Consider the following 21,039-nt stretch of genomic DNA (forward strand, 5'->3'; position numbering starts at 1 on the left):
TCTCTCTTAGTCGCAGATTTAAAACCTCTTAGGAGCGATCAACTCTTTGAGGCCAGTCCATAATGGGCTTCGCCCCTGCCTTAGATCGGCCCCTTGTTTGGGGGCAGTGGGATTGGTCTCCCAGAGATTAGTTGATATGCGTGTAAGCATTAACCATGAGTCCATGTTTATGTTTAAGGTTTCAAAATTTAGGTAGGAACATTCAAGGAGAGACACTTGAACTTAATTAGTAAGTTTGTTCTTTTTCTACTACGTCTGTGAGCATAATTCTTGCTCTATTGTCTTGTTCAATCTCTTGCTTGATATCTTCTTAGGTGCTTTTTTAGGTTGCCCTTTTTTGGTTAAGATTCTTGTACGTCTTTCCATACCGTATATGAAATAGTGCAGAAATCAAGGATCTTAGTTTACAAAACAGGAGCAGGGAAGCAAGGCAAACGTGAAGAATCTAAAGTTGGTCCTACTATGCATGTCACTCCCCTTATTTATATCCACACTCCTTTTTTTGTCTATTAGGAAAAAAATACTTAGGCTTTTAACACTAAAAAACAAAAAGGGAGTGTAGATATCAAAAAAGGGAGTGAAAATCACTCCACATAGTAATTTATGTAAATTGCAAATGTTTTTTTCTTTTCGTTAATTAAATAAATTCCTTCATACGATATAATTGAGCAAATTAGAGTCAACGTTTTTCTAGTATGTTTTCAGTAAGGAGCACACTTCTTTCTAGATGGGAGAAAAGATCGTTGAAGATTAGGACTTGGAAGCTCGGAAGCAAGGTATCGGGTTTGGTCACTCTGACTTCAGGGCCTTGCTTCTAAGCCGAATAAAACTTGAAAACTGTTCTTTCAAAAGTCACCCTCTTAAAGGATACTAGTGGAGTCTATTGAATTTCAGCTTACTAGTATCTCGTCTTCGTAGTCTAAGAACTAGAGAAACAACAAATGTGGATGTGATAATGTGTTTGAACATAAGCATGATATGCTTACTAACTTTGTTTCTTGTGTTTTTAGATTTCACATTTTGATAACGATATCCCCTCCTTATTCTACTGCTGTGTGTGTGGGCACGGTGCAAATGGGTTGAGCTCGGCTGGAATTCGTAGTGTTTGAGCTTGGCTCGTTTACTAAACGAGCTTGAAACTTGAGCTCAAGCTGAGCCCAGTTTATTTACTAAACAATCCTTTGTAGATGAGTCAAGCTTATACAAACGAGCCGAGCTTTAGAGTGTTGAGCTCAGTTCGTTTAGTAAACGAGCCTAAAACTCGAGTTCGAGCTCGGATCGATTACTGAACGAGCCAAGCCCCAAAAAGCGGAGCCTCGAACTGCTCGCGAGAGGGGAGGCAGAATTATCATGAGAAGAATTGCGGAGGATGGCATTATTCCTTCAATACCAAGCACGGTGAAAGCTCATCTCTTTTTTTTAGTCTCATCTAGATGTTGTACCCATGTGCATATTGATATATGTGACGGCCGATGTGGGAGAAAACCCCTATAATAAACCTAAGAGGAAGGTCAATTGGTGAAAAGGGGGTGTTTGACAGTTTGTGATATATTTTATGATGAAACCTATTGCTGTGGGTTTTGCTCTGGGTTCAATCATCGGGCGGAATGTCTAGAATCAATGCTCCATTTGCTTGGGTACGGAGTGTGTTTTTCCTTGGCTGCCTGAGGGAGAGGTTGATGGTGTTATTTTTTTGGGTGTGCCAAATGTGCATGTAGAGGTTTTCTGACGTTATGTTTCACATGGTTAAATTCATCAAGTTTGGTCAAAATGTGGGTAGCTATTGCTACCTTTGGGCTATGGGGGCGTATGTGCTGATTAGAATGCTTGTCAGGCATATGCTGTTTATAAATTTTGTCTTTATTATCATCAATATAAAGAAGTCATTCAACTTTGGAATGGTTTATAACCACTGAGGTGGTTTTCGAGATGCCCAAGGAGCTGGGCCAAAATTCCCCCCTCCCACATGGTCTTATTGGGTTCGAATTATGCTTGCAGGTAGTAGAACTTTTGAACTAGAGGCTATGAGGAAGGCCCTTGGTCGCACTCACATCTTAGTGGAGCTATGGTGATGGGTTGTCCTCCTTTAGGCACTGCTAACTTGCAAGTGTGTCTTGTGATGACTCTAATCGGGACAAATACCCACAACTGATCATTCTATAGTGGGTGGAACCCCGTTAGTCACGCCCATGGGAAAGCATTACTGTCACCCCTTCTCCCAAGGGAAAAGTACAGTTTGATAATATTTTTCGCACATATTGAAGAGTAAATGCTCATATTGGATGAGAAAGAATTTAACGGAGTTTTTCTAACTGCAATGGGAATTTCAGCATGTCGAACACGGCTTATTGATCCATGGCATGTAACTTGTTTATGATCCTCGTTTCAGGCAACGGAAACTTATTTGTTTGTTTCTAATTAGTCAGGAAAATTTATTGATCTCCTTGTTTGTGACTTAGATTTCATTTCAGAAAATATAAAGTAGAATTAAAAATGCTGCATTCTCAAGGTACCCCAACTCCCTATCCGTTTAGACCACACACGGTCTTGGTACGCCCACATCACTCGCACTCAACGTTTTCTGACCGCATGATACGTTTGTTATGTTTTTGGAGCAAAAGTGTTGGCAAATTTATTTTTCTTTTGGTTTTATTGGCAAGAGGAATAACAATGAACCTCCGGTTGTTTTTATGTGTTTCACCAACCCTCTGGTCGACAATTATTTGACCAAACACGTGATGACATGAGCCAAAAGTGACTTATATCGAAAAATTCATAATAATAAAAAGTAACAAAAAATATTCAACTCTCACTTATTTTGAATCAAAATGACTTTTGTTACCCATTGAAGGAGCTGTTTTGATAAAAAGGTACAATTACAATTTATATTTTACTACTCGAAACAACTATTTTTGTTTTATAAGACAAATTTACAAGACAAAATGACTTATATCGACAATTTTATAGATTATTGATTCGTCTCGAAGAGAAGAATTTTCAAAGTAACAATGTACAAAAAAAAAAAGTAAAAGCAATTTTTTTTTTACTCTTGCTCAAATATTTTACGAAACATCCAAGAAAAAGCCACAAAAGCCGGCAAAATTTAGGGCGCTGCTATTCGCAGTCCTTTATTTTCTCCCATAACCCACTACATTTCTGTAAAATGGCTGTTGAAAATCATACATAACATTTCGGTAAATAGCTGTTGAAAATAAGATTATATTTCGGTAACTATATGTTGAAATATGTTCAACTTTCGGTAAATAACTGCCGAACATATATTTTCGGTAAATAACTGTTGAAAAAAATATTATATTTCGGTAATTGGATGCTGAAAATATATCTTAATTTCGGTAACTAACTGTCGAGTATAATTGAAAATTTTTAACAGACTATGGGAGAAAATAAAGGACTGCGAATAACAGCGCCCAAATTTTATTTAGGTTTTTAATTCGGGTTGATGAAAACGTGAGACGCAAAATAAACAAACGCGAAAAAGCCCAAAAGCATAGTGGAACAAGTCCCGTCACTTGTACCTTTCTTTCTTCTATGAAGTCCAGAACGAGAACACAGAACCATTTCCTGCAGTATCGTCAATGACGATCGGTTCTGAGATAATAGGGAACAAGAAAACCCATCACCAAACTGCCATCCCAACGGAGGATTCGCAGCCATCGCAGCACCTCCCTCAAGAAATCATCTTCGACATACTCTCGAGACTTCCCGTCAAGCATCTTCTGCGATTCAGGTCCGTTTGTAGATCATGGCTTTCTTTGATTTCAAATCACCAATTTGTTAAATCCCATCTCAGTATAGCTTCTAATACGAGCGACCAGAGACTCGTTTTGAATGCTTACCCTAGTCTTACTGGACTGAAGTCATGTTCACTTGACTCTGTAATGGAGGGTAAACTACCGGATAATGCGGTTGAATTCGATTATCCATCTAAAGAACTTAATCAATTTGTTTATATGGTGGGTTCGTGTGGTGGGTTAATGTGCGTTGCTACTTATATATGGGATACTGATCAAAGGACTATATATCTATGGAACCCATCTACTAGGAAATCTAAGAGATTGCCAGATTTGGGAGTTAGGAGGGGGTGGAATTGTCACGATTTATATGGGTTTGGGTTTGATGAGTCCAATGATGACTACAAAGTGGTGCTGATATTCTGCAATAGTGGTGGTGGGGTTTCAGCTGAGAGGAAAGTGATGGTTTATACGTTGAGGACAGACTCGTGGAGACAAATTGGAGGCATTTCTTGTGATGTTCCTTTTGGTTTTATCGGGAAATTTTTGAATGGGTCGATCCATTGGGTTGTACGTGACAATAGTGGTTCAAGCTACTCTTCTGTCAATGTCATTGTTTCTCTTGATTTGGAAAAAGAGACGTATAATGAGGTTCTGCTACCTAATTATGGTGCCGATGTTTTCCATTTGGAATTGTGTGTTTTAAAAGGAAGCCTCGGTGTGCTGTGTATGTGTCGAAAGAATTATACTGATGTATGGATAATGAAGGAGTACGGCACGGTAAGTTCTTGGACCAAGTTGTTCACAATACAGGACGTAGCTGAAGCACAGAAAGGACCGATTCCTCGATTCGCATCAATAATGTGCATTTCAAACAATGGCAAATATTTAATATTATTTGGGCAAAAGTTTAGTATCTACAGTCCAAAAAATGGTACTTCTAGGAATTCGATAATTCGTAACTGGGACCCCTATTTTCAAATATGTACCTATGTTGAGAGCTTAGTCTCACCCAATGCTGACAACGTGGTTCCAAGGCAACACCAATAACAGCTCATGAAGAGAGGTACAAATTAGTTCACATTTCTGTTGATTTTTCCTTTCACGCCTTTTAAATTGCACCAACTAGCTGTTTGCAAATTGATTGTGCTATATGCTCCATTTTGATACGTATGAAACACAATGTTAACCCCACATTATGAAATATTTTTATATGTGGTATGTTGGGAGAATGAAACTAACCTATGCAATGAATACATGAGGCCGGTAATTGACACGTGTTGGGCACAAGTACGTGAGATTAGTAGATGTGTCCATACAAGCATCGTTATCTGATTAGAACTCCACCAAAAAAGTTGCTTACTGATTAGAGAACTTAAAAGTGAACAATTATTCCATACTGCAAAGACCAATTCACCAACTAAGTTCAAGGTATGGACTTCAATAGACCCAAAGGATTGGCCCGATTGTGAAGGTATGAGATATACTGGTTTGCTCTATCGTAGCCTCAGATTTAAAACCTCTTAGGAGCGATCAACTCTTTGAGGCCAGTCCATACCCGGCCTTAAATCGGCCCCTTGCTAGGTGGCAGTGGGATTGGTCTCCTAGATATTAGTCGAGATGCGCTTAAGCTGGTCTGGACACCCTGAGTTATTAAAAAGTGTATGGATAATTGTCTCCTTAATAATGTGCCTAATAGCATTAACCACGAGTCCATGATTATGTTTAAGGTTTCAAAATTTGGGTAGGAACATTCAAGGAGAGACACTTAAACTTAATTAGTAAGTTTGTTTTTTGTCTACGCCTGTGAGCACAATTCTTGCTCTATTGTCTTGTTCAATCTCTTGCTTGATATCTTCTCAGGTGCTTTTTTAGGTTGCCCTTTTTTGGTTAAGATTCTTGTATGTCTTTCCATACCGTATATGAAATAGTGCAGAATTCAAGGATCTTAGTTTACAAAATGGGAGTAGGGAAGCTAGACAAATGTGAAGAATCTAAAGTTGGTCCTACTATGCATGTCACTCCCGTTTTTTATATATCCACACTCCTTTTTTTTGTCAAGTTAGCAAAAAAAAAATACATAGACTTTCAACACTAAGGCTCCGTTTGTTTGGGCGTAAAATATTTTTCGGTAAAATGTTTTACTTATTTTTCAGGGTTTGGTTGTGTAAAAAATGTGGAAAATATTTTACATGTAAAAGATTTTCCATTAATTGGATGAAAATGACTTACCCTTGAATCTTCCGTAAGTTAGTTTTTGAAATGAACCCGTTGCCTTCTATTACAATTCTCATTGCTCAGTTTTCTCGATCGTCAGTCCTGACCCACGTTCAATTCCTATATTCTCAGATCTTTTCACCGTTTAAGCCTCCCCCTCTCTCTCTATATTATTTTGTCGATTTCTGGAAAAAAAAATTCAAGTGTCAACCACCGGAAAATAAAAGTTTGAAATTTATTTTCTGAAAAAACATTGTACATGAAAAATATTTTACATTGTAAAACATTTTACATCGAAACAAATGGAGCCTAAAAAACAAAAAAGGGTGTGTTGATATCAAAGTGTGAAAATGACTCCCCGTAGTAATTTGTGTAAATTGCAAATGTTTTTTTTTTTTCTTCTCTTCTTACGATATAATTGAGCAAATTAGAGTCAACATTTTTCTGGTATGTTATGTTACTTTATGTTTTTCCTTGTTTTAGTTGTTCTTTTGTTTTTTTATGCTTGAAAACTTCTGTTTCCAGTTAGGAGCACACTTCTTTCCAGATGGGAGAAAAGATCGTTGAAGATTTTGACTTGGGAGCTCAGAAGCAAGGTATCGGGTTGGGTCACTCTGACTTCAGGGCCTTGCTACTTAGCCGAATACAACTCGAAAACTGCACTTTCAAAAGTCACCCTCTTAAAGGATACTAGTAGAGTCTATTGAATTTCAGCTTATGAGTATCTCGTCTTAGTAGTCTAAGAACTATAGAAACAATAAATGTGGATGTGATAATGTGTTTGAACATAAGCATGGTATGCTTATGAACTTTGTTTCTTGTGTTTTTAGATCTTATGTTTTGATAAGGATATCCCCGCCTTATTCTGCTGCTGTGCGTGTCGGTACAGTGCAAACGGGTTGAGCTGAGCTGAGCTGGACTTTGTAGTGTTAAATGTGTATGTAGAGGTTTTCTGACATTATGTTTCACGTGGTCAAATTCATCAAGATTGCATCTCTTCCCACAAAAGAAAAAAATAGTAATCCTCAACTTGGCTCCGTTCCGCTAAGGTTTTTATTTTTGAAGTACTTATTTTCTGCTTTACGAGACAGATTGTTCTCTTACAATATATCATCTTTAATTCCAAAAATAAGTGGGTAGCTATTGCTACCTATGTGGGCCTATGTGTTGTTTAGGAAGCTGTCAGGCATGCTGTTTATTGTTTTGTCTATATTATTTATATAAAGAGGTCATTCAACTTTGGAATGGTCTATACAGTTTAACCGCTGAGGTAGTAATCGAGATGCTTGCAGGTAGTAGGACTCTTGAACTAGAGGCTATGTAGAGGGTCATTGGTCGCACTCGCTCCTTGGTGGGGCTATGGTGATGGATTGTCCTTCCATAGGTAGTGTACTAACTTGCAAGTCTGCCTTGTGATGACGACTCTTGACAAATTCTCACAATTGATCATTCTATAGTGGGTGGAACCCCATTAGACAAAACTCATGCCCATGGGAAAGCAACACTAATCGCCCCTTTTCGCAAGGGAAAAGTACAGTTTGATATTATTTTTCGCACATATTGAAGAGTAAATGCTCATATTGGATGGGAAAGAATTTAATGGAGTCTTTCCAACTGCGATGGGAATTTCAGTATGTCGAACATGGCTTATTGATCCGAGGAGTGTATCTTGTTTATGATCCTCGTTTCAGGCAACGAAACGAAACTTATTTGTTTGTTTCTAGTTAGTCGGAAAATTTATTGATCTCCATGTTTGTGACATTAGATTGCATTCTAAATTTCTGCTTGGCCGAGAGTTTTTCGAGTTTCAGACCTGACTTGAGACAATTTGTGGCCTGAAAGCAAATGATTTTGAATGAGTCATTTGCAAGTACAATATATGTTGCTCGAAATTTATTCTCTCTCGCTAGAGTTCAAAGTGGGTGAGTTCATGCTATATATTTTTGTCTTTGGTGTCTTTTGACTATCTACTTTTTGTAATTTTTGTTTAACTTTTCACTGTAATTTTTGTCTTTAGCAATTTTTTTTTTGCTTTTGTATATAATTTTTTACATTTTAGACTCATCTAGTCGAGACGATTGATTAATCTAAAAAATAAAATATGAATTGAACAAAAATTCAAAAAAGATTGACAAAAATACCGAAACAAAAAAACACTCAAAATATAGCGTGAACTCATGATTAGTGAATGAAGAAGTATTGAATAATCCAATTAATTTGGTGCAAGTAAATGTCAAGGATAAAAATGAAGGCTACCAGACAACGCAACTTTCTTGGAGAGGAAAAACTATTGAATGCCCCGGTGCCCTCCACGTAGTGATCCAAACTATTTCTCCACTTCGGTAGGTTTCATCAAAAGCTCGTTGTCGTGATCTGAACCTTCAGTTTACATAGTTAATAGAACTCTACATCTGTACCAAGAATCAAGTCAATTGAAAATTGAACCATTGAAAGCTCATTGTCATGATCTGAACCTTCAGTTTACACAGTGAACTCTGCCACTGTAACAAAAGTCAAGTCATTTGAAAACTGAACCATATGATCAAGATAGATTTGTCAATACTCACCATCCATTTTATGATTTATAAGCATTACCCAACAATTTGAGTATTCCTCAGGATGATTTGCTCAACGAGATCCAAGCATTATCATCATCGTTCAGATCATGATAATGATATCTCGGTGAAGCATACCGAGGTATAACGGTGCGAGAAGAATCAGTTCTCAATTAAGGCAGGTTGCTGCTTTTGATTTCCTCAAGAAGAAGCTGCTCATAAGTCCACACAGAGTTCTGGTCTTGTTACTAAGTCTAGTTTTCCCCATGTAAGTCCTCAATAAATACAGATCCACATTATGCCTTAAAAAGATGGCGACGCTCATATTTTAACCATGTGACTTCCAAAATATTCGCTTTGTAGTCTATATACTCCTTTTTCTTAAGTATTTCAATTAACTAAATACATGTGGTGTGCGATGGTGGGGCACCCTGAGCCGCATATAAACCAGAGTCCACTTGAGCACATGAATGCGCAAAAATTACAGCCCTTGTTTGCAGACCGCGTTGTGTTAACGGAAAAAAAAATACAATAAAAAACAAACAAAAATTACGTAGCTAAAGAAAAATACCTCATCAAAAGTGATGAGGCACTGTGCAAAGTTAAAACATAGCGAGGCTTCAGCTAGGGTGAGGATGAAGGTGAGGGTGCGGGTGATGGAGTAACTTCATTGGTGCTATACTTGCCACTTTAGCTAACATCCTCCTCCTCCTTGAAAAAGACTGGCATCCATTGGATTCTGGTATCTCTATGTGCTCCTTCTTCAACAACTTTGGATGGTATTGAAGAATCTCCAGGTATATTAGTTCTCGTATGTGTTCCTTGGTCACGTTTAATCTTTCAAATGCAAAGTCAGCCTCCGTAACTGGTTGAGCAGACGGCTCACTCTCAAGCCTTGCCAATTCCTTGAAATATGGATCTGCAAGAGCCTAACAACTTGCAATGCAACGAGCATCATTAGAACTTCGAAGGTAAAACAGCTTCTCTTGGGTCCAATTTTGGACTGGAGGGGCTATCCAAGCTCATGGATCCCTCCACGGGCATGACTATGATGATCCAAACCGTTCATGTTGTGGACCCTTGTATTGAAACTATTCATGTGAAAATCACGTTGGACCAATAAGGATAGCCACATGAGTTCGACACATTTATCTTCCAATATGGCCGGCAATCAGTTTTCTAAAAACAGACCACCCATTATTTAGAAGACGTACAATGAATCGGCTTAATAACCATAACCACGTGAGTTCACCTTTGTCATACACAAAGTTTTAAGATAGACAATCCAATGTTTAGAAGAGCTACAATGAAATCACGTGGTTACAATTAGCAGCGTAATCAAATATTTAGCATAAGTATCTACAAGGGCGGGCCTGTTCAGATCATCAGAGTCAGGGCCCAGATAACCTCCGTCCAAGAAACCACAGATGCGAGAGAAGCCATCTCCAAATATATAATATCATGTGATCTTTTCCAAAAAATTAACATCATGTAAAGTATTGCTACACAAATTTAACTTATGCATAAATCTTGTCCAAAATGATATGGCTTAACAAGCACAGACATTACTGAGGGTTGTGTGTCATGTTGGACACTCGTCCACCGTGTCAAACATTTGTCCATCCGTGTATAATTATTTCTTGATTTTCTTGATGGACCATTATTATTTCTTTATTTTCTTGATGGACTCATTAGACACGTGGGATTTTAGAACCAGACTCTCTTCAGACCCATTGGAATGCACATCTCATTACGCATGCAAGCATGGAAAACACTGCTTCAACACTCAGGCTCAGGCATATTTTTTCCATCCATTACATGGTCTTTTAAGTGCTCGAAGATCCGGTCTTTTAACTTTACATACTGTTGTGTTGCATTTCCGCTTACATGTCACTAAATTATTCTTATGAGCTGCATACAAAATATATGAAAAAGAATTGTGAACACGTGCTCAACATGTACTTTTCCCCATTTTTTTAGTCAGTATACTAGTGGTGTGTCCTTGCTACTTAGGATGAGGCTTCCGGTGTTTCTCATTTCAAACTAAAACACTCAATATTAGACATTATTCTAGACAGTTAAAGGTACCAAAATTATGTTTGTGTATCCCTTTTCAGAGAAGAAGTTATGTTTGAGTTTACCTCTTCAGCAGACGGTCGATCCTCGGGATCAAAGGCTAACATTCTTTTCAGTAACACAAGTGCAAGTGGATCTGCATTTGGAAACTTTTGGGGGAAAGGAATAGGCCTTTTCTTCCGCATGCTGGTTAAGCTCGCATGAGCTTTCTCATTCTTTATCTAAAAAAATAAAATCAATATTTCAGCAAAAAACAAAAAATGATACGTTTAATACCAAGACGTTCAGTTCAATTTCTGCACAATGAGAACAAAATTATTGCACAATACAAACCTTGGCAATGGATTCTGGAGATGGTGTGCCCAACAGATCGGTTATTAAGTCCAATTGATGGACAGGATTTTCCCCAGGAAATAGAGGCTTTCCAGTTAAAAGTTCTGCAAATATGCAGCCAATGCTCCATATATCGATCGCAGCAGAGTACTGAAAACAAGGTAGACCACAAATGAAAGCCGGAAACAAAAGATTTCCTTACCATCCGTGTCTCTCTTTATTTGCAACTGTGAAAACTTTCAATTTTCTTTGATATGTGGTGAGCTTAGTGATACCTTGGTACAGGAACAACTAAAGGAAAATAAAATGTTCTGGAATAAAATAAATTCGATAAATGAGTTATCAAAGAAAAAGAGTAATGGAAAAGTGAGAACAGATGAGTTATCACAGATACGAGTAATAAGCTTCATGTAATTAGAGATATCCTCCACATCTTGTGGTTAAGACTGCATTCGGGACATCAGGGCTGGGATTTGGGGACAATATATCAGTTTGGATGGATTTTAAACTCCCAAGACAAGGACTCTTTTTAAATACCAAAACATGTTGTTCACCGACAACGCTAAAATATCAAAACACACTGTTCAGTATTTCATTGCCCTCGGAGGAAACTATTGTCATCTATTTCATCTGTCCCACAGAAGTAACATTATCTACTCAAAAACAGATTCTTCAGTATTTCATTGCCCTTGCATGGAAACTATTGTCCTCTATTACATCTATCCTGCTTGAGGAAAAATTGATATCATGGGAAAGACTGCAGTAACAGTATCCACTCAAACTCACTAGACTCGAACTCACCAATTCAAACAGAATTTTTCTTCTTACATTTCCAGGTTAACTGTTAACGAAAGTGATCAGTTAACTACAAAAAAGGAGACAACCAGTCAAGCAAATTCATGTGGTAATGACATAGCCTCAGAGACAATAAGTTTTATTTTCAAAATAATGAAATTGTGATGAAGATGCTAATGGAAAACTATAAATGCCTAACCCAAAACTCTACAATGTTAATGATTGAATGGAGGAATCAAGTATGTTTGGAATTTTTGTTTTTTTATTTTTTCTTACCATCTTCAATCAACAATTGATGAACTAAATGAAGATTTTTCATTCTTGGTGATGAGTTGGTTTACAAATGTGAAAACTGATGAATACAATTTGCTAGCTTTAGCAGTGATATTAATTTAATTACCTTCTTTATTATATAGTTTACAGTGGTGCAGACTTATATTGCAAACTCATTTTCACAATATCATTGTCTTCACCTATACTCAAACAAAAGCAGAAGAGGAAGCAGAATACAATACAAAAGTTTTCCTCATTAAAATATAGCTTATCCTTCATTTGGTGAATCAAAAAGTTTTGCACAATTCTACAACTCGATATTTAACAAGAAAAAACTTCATCAAAAACAAAATAACTGACATTGAAGAAAAGATACCAACTGAGACATAAGCTATGATGGAACTATAACGAAAATTGCTGGTCAATTAAAGTGTTGACAAGATGCCATTGTGAAAAATCGTGTCTTATTTAAAAGATACTACCTCCTGTAAAACTGGCTGTCACTTATAATCAAGTTAGTTTTGTTGTCATGTTTCAGTATTAAGAAAATATCTATGGTAGGAAACTCTTCCTAAAAGAAATGTATGGTAGGAAACTAATTGGCACATAAAATTAGTGGCAGTAAGGCAGTTAAATGAGCTATATTCCCTAGCCACAGAAATTGGCAATAAATCTGGCACCTTAGAGAAAAACTGTCCACACAATTCAGGAGCCTTGTACCATCTTGTTGCAACATAGTCCTATAAGCACCACAAAAGCAAAAAGTTAGCAAAAGAGGAAAAAACTACCGTGCCTTGGGTGTGTGATACGCATTAACTAAGCCCTTAAGCAACTAGAAATTACCGAAACCTAAATCAGATAAACTTACTGTCCAAAACATAGCAGTAGGGTTATCAACAAAGGCATGACTAAAGTGCCGTATCTTGATCTTGCAGTCAGCAATTGTTAAGATGTTTCTTGGGTTTAGATCTCGGTGAAAGACATTAGCTGCAAAACCAGCAAACAAAAACCCTAAAAGTCAGAACTGGGAAGATCATTAAGGTCGAGGTAGTAACTGAACATGAGTTCTATACTTCAAATATGTTAGATACTCCCTGTGTCACAATTTGTACGTCCATATTGAAAACTAAAAACTTTTCAGCGGGAAATGCATTAATTCCAAAAGTGGATAATTTATCAAGGTTAGTTATGGAAATTTAAATACTTTTTTCCTTGACATTTAGGGCTATCTCTTGGGATATTCCCAAATGGAATAGAGGACTAACAATGAAGAATGGAAGGAGTATGTCAAAAAGTGTTTGTACTACAACTAAGTGAAAGAAACTAAAAAATTGAGCTAACGAGACAGTGGCAGCAACTTCAAATGTATGAACCTGTGTGTATGTACTTCAACCCTCTTAGAAGTTGATACAGAAAGTACCGACAATGTTCAGGTTTCAAACCATTATTTGCTTTTATAACACTGCGCAAATCACATTCTGTGAGTTCGAAAACAATGTATATATCTTTGAAGTCCCCTCTGGAAGGAGGCAATAAGATATGCTTGATCTTCAAAATGTCATCGTGACGGAGGATCCTAAGAAGCTTGATCTCACGAAGAATGCGTGTGGCATCAGATACGTGTCTAAAGACATCACTAATCTTCTTGATTGCAACTTTTTCCCGGTGCTGAGTATCATACGCGGACCAGACAACACCATGGCTTCCTTTGCCAATTACTTCCTGTATTGTATACCTCCTCCCCTCGCAATATTCCCTGAAAAAATCTATATCTGCAGATGCCTGCACACAAACATTAAACCTGCCATGAATGATAGAAAACAAATGTGAACTAAAAATGGATTGTCCTTGCTATATGCAATTAACATCGTCATTTGGCAAGTTATATACTGTTCGTTTTGCCATATATTATTGTATTTACTAATGGTACAGGCTTACAATGTTTGCAATCGAGGAGAAACATATGATACTGCCAAATAATTCCAATATACTCCTACTGCCAAACATAGTTTGTTTGAGCTGTGAATCAGAATTTACTTTTCTTCAAATCGTGAGTCATGAAGATTTAAGGCACTTATGTAAACGGAAACAAGTAAGGGATCAATAATCCAAGCCTCGCATGATTTATGAAATTATGATCATGACATTATGTATGAGTCTATGAGATGAATGATTATGCCCGAGTTTAAGATAGAGGGAAAAAAACTTCCAAGTTGAATGTAACAATATATGCTTCTGGAATATCATATTGGTGGGAGGTAGAAGGGAGGGCTGGGGAGGAGAGCCAGTGCAGGTGGTGGCTGGAGTGAGAAAGTGAAGTGGTGTTTGAGAGGAGAAAGTGGGTGTGATGTGGCGGTGGGGCTGTGGCTGGCCTTGGCAGCAGCGATGTTTGGCAGTGGCCGGCAAAATGGTGGCCGTAGTTGCCATGCGGTTAGGGGTTGGGGTGGATGGTGACAGTGGCAAGGAGGGAGAGATGGGTGACAGGTGCCTGCAACTCGGTGATTATTCCAACTGTCAAAATTCTTGGCATTTTAAGATCATAGACCTAAGGTGACCTGACTCACACGCAAGGGAGCCACAGTAGCTCTGGTCCCCCCAAAAACTTGGACTAAAAAGGGGCCCCAGTTTTTTATTCTCTTATTTTAGGCCCTACAAAAGGAGCTATCTAAAAATCACCTTGCAATAACAAGGGCTCAGGAAGACTTAATAACAAAGGCTAATCTTGGTTCCCCATCCCAAAGGCAAACAAATGAAGGGTCTTTACACTTACAAAGGAGCCTCTCAGCTCCTAGCTTATCTGATCTGGGAATTAAGCTTGGTTACTTGTGCTGAACAATTATACACCAGCAGAGGACCCTTGGCCTTAGTAATTCCGATGTGGTATTATCTATTTGAATTGTAGACATTCCTCCCAAGTGCACTACAAGTAATTGCCTCAGTAGTTTTTTGCTCTCTTCTCACCCTCACCCAGTGGCCTTAATCAAACGACCGTTGGCATATAATCAAGACCACAACTATGAATTCTGAATAAATCTTTTGAATATTATGATTATCACAACTCTAGCTCAAAACATACACTTTGCACTAACCTTGAATGGAACATATGGTCTTTATTAGTTCCAGCCAAAGAACATGATATTTGAAAAAACAAACCACTAGAACACAAGGACTGCGTAAAAAATAGTATGCTCTGCAAAGAATCAGCTTTACTTTTTTCCCTTGTTAAAAGCCACACTTAGTTAGGTTTCTTTCGTATTCGAAGATTCAATTTCTTGAAGTAAGTTACTCCTGGTTGCAAAAAGACAAAGCACCCCATCGTAGCAGTTCACTTAGGGCCCCAAGAAGTTTAGGGCCAGCCCCATTGCAGATGAGCTTCAACTGGGTTGAACATCACTCATAATCTTGTCTCCAGGCAATAGACAAAACAGGTAATCATGAATTGTTCGGCTTGGGATGTGGTTCTGGCTTAAGCTTCAATCTAGGAACAGCTACTTGGACACCTCAATCATAGAACTATCTCCGTCAATGATGAGCTTGCAAACCTTATCTCCAAACTATACACATGTGTGAAAGATACTGGTGCATTTTCAGTTTCTTCGACTAGTGTTATAACACATGGAACACAAGGAGTCTAGCATCAGTGCTCTCCCACTTTTCTTCAACTCTTCTCCAGTGTCACAAGGTACTCAAGGCTCAGCTATCTGAGTGACCACCTTCATCTTGTGTATCATCCTCTCCAATGCCTACAATTAATGTATGTTGAGGGCATGCAGCAGTATATCCTAATCCAAGAAAATTATATAATTCTATAGAAGCTATGCCTTTACAATATCTACCAAAAGGAGGCTCACAAATCAAATTAAATCGATCCATTGTCTGTAATTTCCCTTTCACCTTCAAGATCCCCTACCACACTCCCCGCCACTAAAGCAATCCAATGCCCCTTGCCACTGCCCCATCCCAAACCCTCGCCACCCCCGACCTATATGCTACAACTCCCTTCTTACTCCACCTTCCACGGTTGGAACCCTCTCACTCTTCAATGATCTCCCTCTAATCAAGGAGAAGACATGCATGGCTATGGCATTGGTATAAAAATGGGCACGTTGTTAAGGAAAACCAAATCATCATTGTTTATAGGGTAAAAGAGCAAGGCAGTGAGCATAAAAATTGAATCAAGTTTCTAGGCCTGCCCTCTTTGATGCTTTCCGATTTATTCAGGGGCATTGTTCCACGACATAACGTCCTTGAGTTCCTCAAATTTCAGAGGTATATGAGGTCATGGGCCCCTATTTTAGTGGCAAAACTTTCTTAGAGTAGCCCTTAGTAGCATGAAGCGGGAGCGGGTGCGGGGGAGCCTAGACACCTAAAAGCTCCCAAGGTTGGGAGTGCCTAAGAGCATCCACAGTGGAATAACCAAAACCATAAGGTTATTAAAGTTAGCAATGTTCCCTCAAAAAAGTGCTCACAGTGGCATAAGCAAAATTAACAACCTCTTAGCAACTCATCAAATTTTGGACCTTGGATAATCAAAACTAGCAACTTTTTGCCAATAACTAAAACCTTCACTCTCTCTCTCCCTCAACAATGTTTCTAAGAAAAATATTTTTAAAAGAAGTTTTTTTTTTACAAAAACTGTTAAACTGGTTTTCAAAAACTGCTTTCTTATTAAAAACTGTTTTTTTTTAAACTGTCCTTTTTTTCAAAAACTGCTTTTTTAAAACTTTTTTGGAAAAGTTTTTTCAAAATAAAAGTTTTCAAAAAATTATTTTCTATTTCTAATAACATGTTTTTATTAGTTTTAAAACTATTTTAAAAAAAAATGTTGTATATGGTGACAATTTTTTGATTTTTATAGGTTGAAAAGGTAATGTAGCAAATTTTGATTATTCAATGTTCGATTAGGCCACTGTGGACATCTACATTGCTAACCTTTAGCAACCCCTTAAATGAATAATCAAAAGGTGATGTGGAAACTTTTGATTATCCAATTTTGATTAGTCCGCTATGGATGCTCCAAGGAGCGTATATAGATTATAAATAAATACGTAGATAAAATATCTTTAAATACTTAACCATTGAAGGGAAAATGATACTTAGTAAGAATTTTACCGATCTCAAAAGGGAAATTAACTGTAGTTTGATCTTTTTAATTTGCAAAACTTCTTGACTGATGTGATCTTCATATTCTTATTTCCACAATGGCATAGCTCTCTTAAAACTAATGGAATAGCTACCTTAACAACCTGATAGGCTCTCATCTTAGTTAGGAAAGAGCTCATGTCTTGAAGGGAGCGAGCTCTTGTCAAGCTCCCATCTTAGTTAGGAGAGAGCTCCCGTCTTGAAGGGAGCGAGCTCTTGTCAAGCTCCCATCTTAGGAACGCCGATTCGAGCTCCCGTCTTGGGAGAGCACCCATTTTAGAAGGATCCTACTACTAAGGAGGAGCCACTTCGACCCCAAGTGATTGGGACATAAGGCTCGGTTTGGTTTGGTTTAGTAGTTTAGGTCAGTTTGCAATTTGCCTCCCTACCATTTTTTTTTTGATAAGTAGTTATATAAGAAACAAAATGGAATATAAGTTATCTGCACCAATTCTCAAGATTTCAATCTTGGCATGAATGAAATGTTATTGTTAAAAGCAGTTCTACTTTTCCCTAATCTAGCCGTACACAATCTTAAAAATCTTAACCCTAAAAAAAATGCAAACTCTACCTATGGAAGGAGTTGCAGCAGGGTCCACCAACCCTACCTCCTCCCTTGTACTACTCACCAGCCAGCCACCGTCACCATCATTTGGCTAGCCAACACCAGACAGGCAAAAATAGATGTTGTAGCCGAGGGCGCCAACACCCCCACCATTGCACCACCTACTCTCGTCTCTCACCCACACTTCCTTTCCCCACATCAACCATCACCGACCCCTGCTCTCCCTCCCAATTTAATGATCTAAATATGGTTGGTCCTAGCAATTTAACGGTTTTGCATTAGCAGAGTCATCATAGTTTGACCGTTCACTGTTGGATTGGGCATCTAGGCAATATATAGATAGAGTTCTTGTTCATGAGGAATTTGACATCCATGTGCTTCAGCCCAATAGGACATATGATATTTGGAGTCCTAGTTGGTTAAGAATTGGGGTAGTGATCACCTAGTCACCTATATATTATGGTTACATGCTCGTGAAGTCCTATCGTTCAACATGTAGGAAGACTGGGTATAGCACACTGCCATTTTGATTGTTTTGTGCACCTTAACACTAGAGGAGATTCTTAGAGTTCATCAATGACCATGAAGACGGGTACGAAATCCCCATCAGTTCTTGTTTAACCAATAATTACTGGGTGGATACAATCCAATTAGTTTGTTGCAAATATTGTTACAGTTGAGATTAAGATCTGGGGGAGAATATAGCCTCAACTGTTACTCATTGTTTTCCTTCAATTGGCTAAGTCCATAGTATTGGGACAGAATCATCATGACTTGGGACCCTTATTTCTCTTGAGATATGTATAATTTTACCTCTCCTAAAATGCTTGTGGCTGGAGTCCTCGGACTTGAAAGACATAAGTGGTTTCATTTGTCCATAGTTTTTGTGTTTTTAGTCATTCTAATGCCTAATGAGAGGAAGATGATGTGCATTGGTATGAGACACCTTAATCTGGTAATTGGAGGGGCTTCATAAATTCAATTAGGGGATTTAATCCTGGAAGAACATGTAATGAAGGATCTGGATGGTTTTGATAGCACTGCTGCTATGGACATTAACAATTGTCTTGAAGAATGTGTAATGGATGATATGCCGATTACGGTTTTTGTTCACCTGATCCATTAAAAGAGGAGGTGCTGGGAGTGGGAAAAATAAATGCCGAATTAGCAGGGCTATTATATTCTACTTGGTTTGATGAATTCACTAATCTGAAGCTCGTTTGTTAGCTGCTGGTATATATAATCACTGTTCACTGTAGTGCCTGAGGAGTTTAGGAAGAGACCTTTCCAAATCTTTACTTCTGGATATGATTGTGAGGTCTAAGGTTTTGCTAGTGAATTCTGGGAATGCACCTTTGGATGGTTCTGGTGTGCTATTGAGTTTGAAAGTGACGAGACTTAAACCTGTTCTGGAAGAGCCGAGTCAGAAGTATTACTCTAACACCAGTTCAAGGGTTAGGCAAGCTATATAAACAGTGTTCTAAAACAAGGAATTAATTGGCCATTAATTGTTGGCGGAGCCTATCCGACTAGGTCCGACTAACAACTAATCGCCGATTACTATTTAATATGCACCAATTAATCGCCGATTTATCCGATGAATCACTCGAAGGTGGCCGACCGCCCGACTAGCACCTAGCGACTTTTAGAGCATTGCACATAAATCTATACCAAGTTCACGCACCGTGTTTAGCTTATCGTTTCGACCTTGATTTGTGTGCTAGGGAGGAGCTGGCAGCTGAATTTGTGGAGATTAATGAAGAAGGGTTCAAAAAGAAGAAATCTAGAGTGAATTGGCTTACTTTCGGGTATAATGATACTGATCTCTCCATTCAAATATGGCTACCGACAGGCAAAGGAATAAAATTACTAGCCTGCTTAATATGGTATTAGGGAGGATAATCCTAAGGATATCAAGAAAGAGAAGCTGCACTGATACAAATGTATTCTTGGTGCTCCCTTTGAGCAGGGAATGGATGCAATGGATAAGTGAAGGATGGCCATTTCCAGGCCCTTTTCATAAGAGAACGGTGAAGGAATTGCTTACGACATGGGGAGGTCTTTGAATGCTAAAGTTGCTACAATTTGATCAAGATGGGTCGAAATGGCCAAGATACAGAAACACAATGAGAATGGATATTCTAGCTAATACTCCTAGGCTCCTAGCACCCTAAAACTTCTCAATCTGATGTGCTGGTTTGGACTCTCAACAGTAATGTCTCTTCCTCAGTCAAATCAGCTCGAATGCCATCAAAACGGAAGCTCCTTGGGTCCCTTAAAGTAGGACTGTTTGTTTTCCCATCATGTGCTCAGATGGGCAATATTCCAATGGATGTCAATTCTTGTGGATTAACTACCAAGGACAGGTCAGCTGGGGGTTTACCCTTGACGCAGACTGTGTCCTATGCATAAATGGAACTGATAATCACAATCTCTTATTCTTCACTAGTCCCTTCTCCACTCAGGTGTGGGGTTACTTTTGGCAAAAGAATTATGTTCATAGTACTTGCAGAGGAAATTGAGTGGGTAGGGAAAACTAGAGGAGGTAAAAGCTTCAAACATACTATTTTTTGGTTCACTGGCAGGAGTTTTATTTATAACATATTGGGTGAAAATTTAGAAGCATTTTCCAGCACCAAAGATTGGACACAGAGTGTCATTGCCAGAAGTGACATAGATATCAGGTCTTGCATCAGTTTCCAATTATCAAGAAACTGATGATATTACACTAATATCTCCGGAATGGCACAACTTATCTAGGTAGTTTGATAATACTACCCAAGGGTAGCTGGAGCCTAAGGAGTGTTCATTACGTGTCCTTCGGCTTGTGTTGTTGCTTCGTTTAGGTAGGGGTGTTGTGGGAATGCCCCTAAGCAGGTTAAGCTTCTGTAATTGGGTTGTTGGGCCATACAGCTACATAACTGAAATGTATCCAACATAAACAATGTGCTATGAGGCCCAACCTCCTAAAAGGTTGTTGCAGCTACTGGAATTCTTTTTTACAATAGACGTTTCGATGAAAAAAAAAAAAAAAACTTTAGCTGAAAGAAAAACCCAATATTCAGTGAAACTAAGATTCATCATGCTTAAGTCCAATGTGTTCATGTGCATTAAAAAAAAAAAGGAAAGAGGAAAAGTAAATGATTAAAAAATTAAGATGTAGAAGTATGAAAGTAATGCTTACTGGTGTCCCTCCTTCACTTCGAGTAGGAGATTCGGAGGTAGATATCCCAGTGATATCCTCATTATCAGAGGATATGATGGTAGAAGGATTTAAAACGGGGTCCGGTGACCGGCCGAGGATGTTCTGATCATGGGGCTGTATTCATTT

The 21,039-nt window shown here is 38.3% G+C and overlaps 3 protein-coding genes across 16 annotated transcripts in view; 2 read left to right on the forward strand and 1 right to left on the reverse strand.

The window, feature by feature from the left end:
• LOC131300406 (F-box/kelch-repeat protein At3g23880-like) overlaps positions 1–2,444 on the forward strand; it is a 37,506-nt gene extending 35,062 nt beyond the window's left edge. Inside the window, exon 2 of the mRNA XM_058326222.1 lies at positions 1,999–2,444. The gene's annotated coding sequence lies outside the window, so the exon portion shown is untranslated. The remainder of the gene's footprint in view (positions 1–1,998) is intronic.
• A 1,069-nt stretch (positions 2,445–3,513) lies between these two features.
• Positions 3,514–7,395, forward strand: LOC131300409 (F-box/kelch-repeat protein At3g23880-like). 3 transcript variants are annotated; one of them, XR_009190946.1, is made up of 3 exons: positions 3,527–4,818; positions 6,495–6,565; positions 7,262–7,395. XR_009190946.1 is itself a non-coding variant. In XM_058326243.1 (2 exons), the coding sequence occupies exon 1, from the start codon at positions 3,597–3,599 to the stop codon at positions 4,800–4,802; it is 1,206 nt and encodes a 401-aa protein (XP_058182226.1). In that variant the 5' UTR covers positions 3,514–3,596; the 3' UTR covers positions 4,803–4,818; positions 6,495–6,937. The 3 variants fall into 3 exon arrangements, 2 of the variants coding, with proteins under 2 accessions (XP_058182226.1, XP_058182227.1); XM_058326243.1 differs by lacking the exon at positions 7,262–7,395 and having other exon boundaries at positions 3,514–4,818; positions 6,495–6,937; XM_058326244.1 differs by lacking the exon at positions 6,495–6,565 and having other exon boundaries at positions 3,526–4,818.
• Positions 7,396–8,848: 1,453 nt separating this feature from the next.
• Positions 8,849–21,039, reverse strand: part of LOC131300407 (mitogen-activated protein kinase 15-like) — a 30,073-nt gene continuing 17,882 nt past the window's right edge. For 8 of the 12 annotated variants that reach the window (XM_058326228.1, XM_058326238.1, XM_058326234.1 and 5 more), the window contains 7 exons: positions 20,893–21,027; positions 13,375–13,783; positions 12,870–12,988; positions 12,682–12,741; positions 10,934–11,083; positions 10,666–10,821; positions 8,849–9,453 (listed from right to left, as the gene is read on the reverse strand). In XM_058326228.1, the coding sequence (XP_058182211.1) occupies positions 9,145–9,453; positions 10,666–10,821; positions 10,934–11,083; positions 12,682–12,741; positions 12,870–12,988; positions 13,375–13,783; positions 20,893–21,027 (1,338 nt within the window). In that variant the 3' untranslated portion in view covers positions 8,849–9,144. The remainder of the gene's footprint in view (positions 9,454–10,665; positions 10,822–10,933; positions 11,084–12,681; positions 12,742–12,869; positions 12,989–13,374; positions 13,784–20,892; positions 21,028–21,039) is intronic. The other 4 variants (XM_058326242.1, XM_058326232.1, XM_058326239.1 and 1 more) reach the window with 1 other exon arrangement.

This window comes from Rhododendron vialii, chromosome 9a (assembly GCF_030253575.1).
Source record: "Rhododendron vialii isolate Sample 1 chromosome 9a, ASM3025357v1".
Taxonomy (NCBI): domain Eukaryota; kingdom Viridiplantae; phylum Streptophyta; class Magnoliopsida; order Ericales; family Ericaceae; genus Rhododendron; species Rhododendron vialii.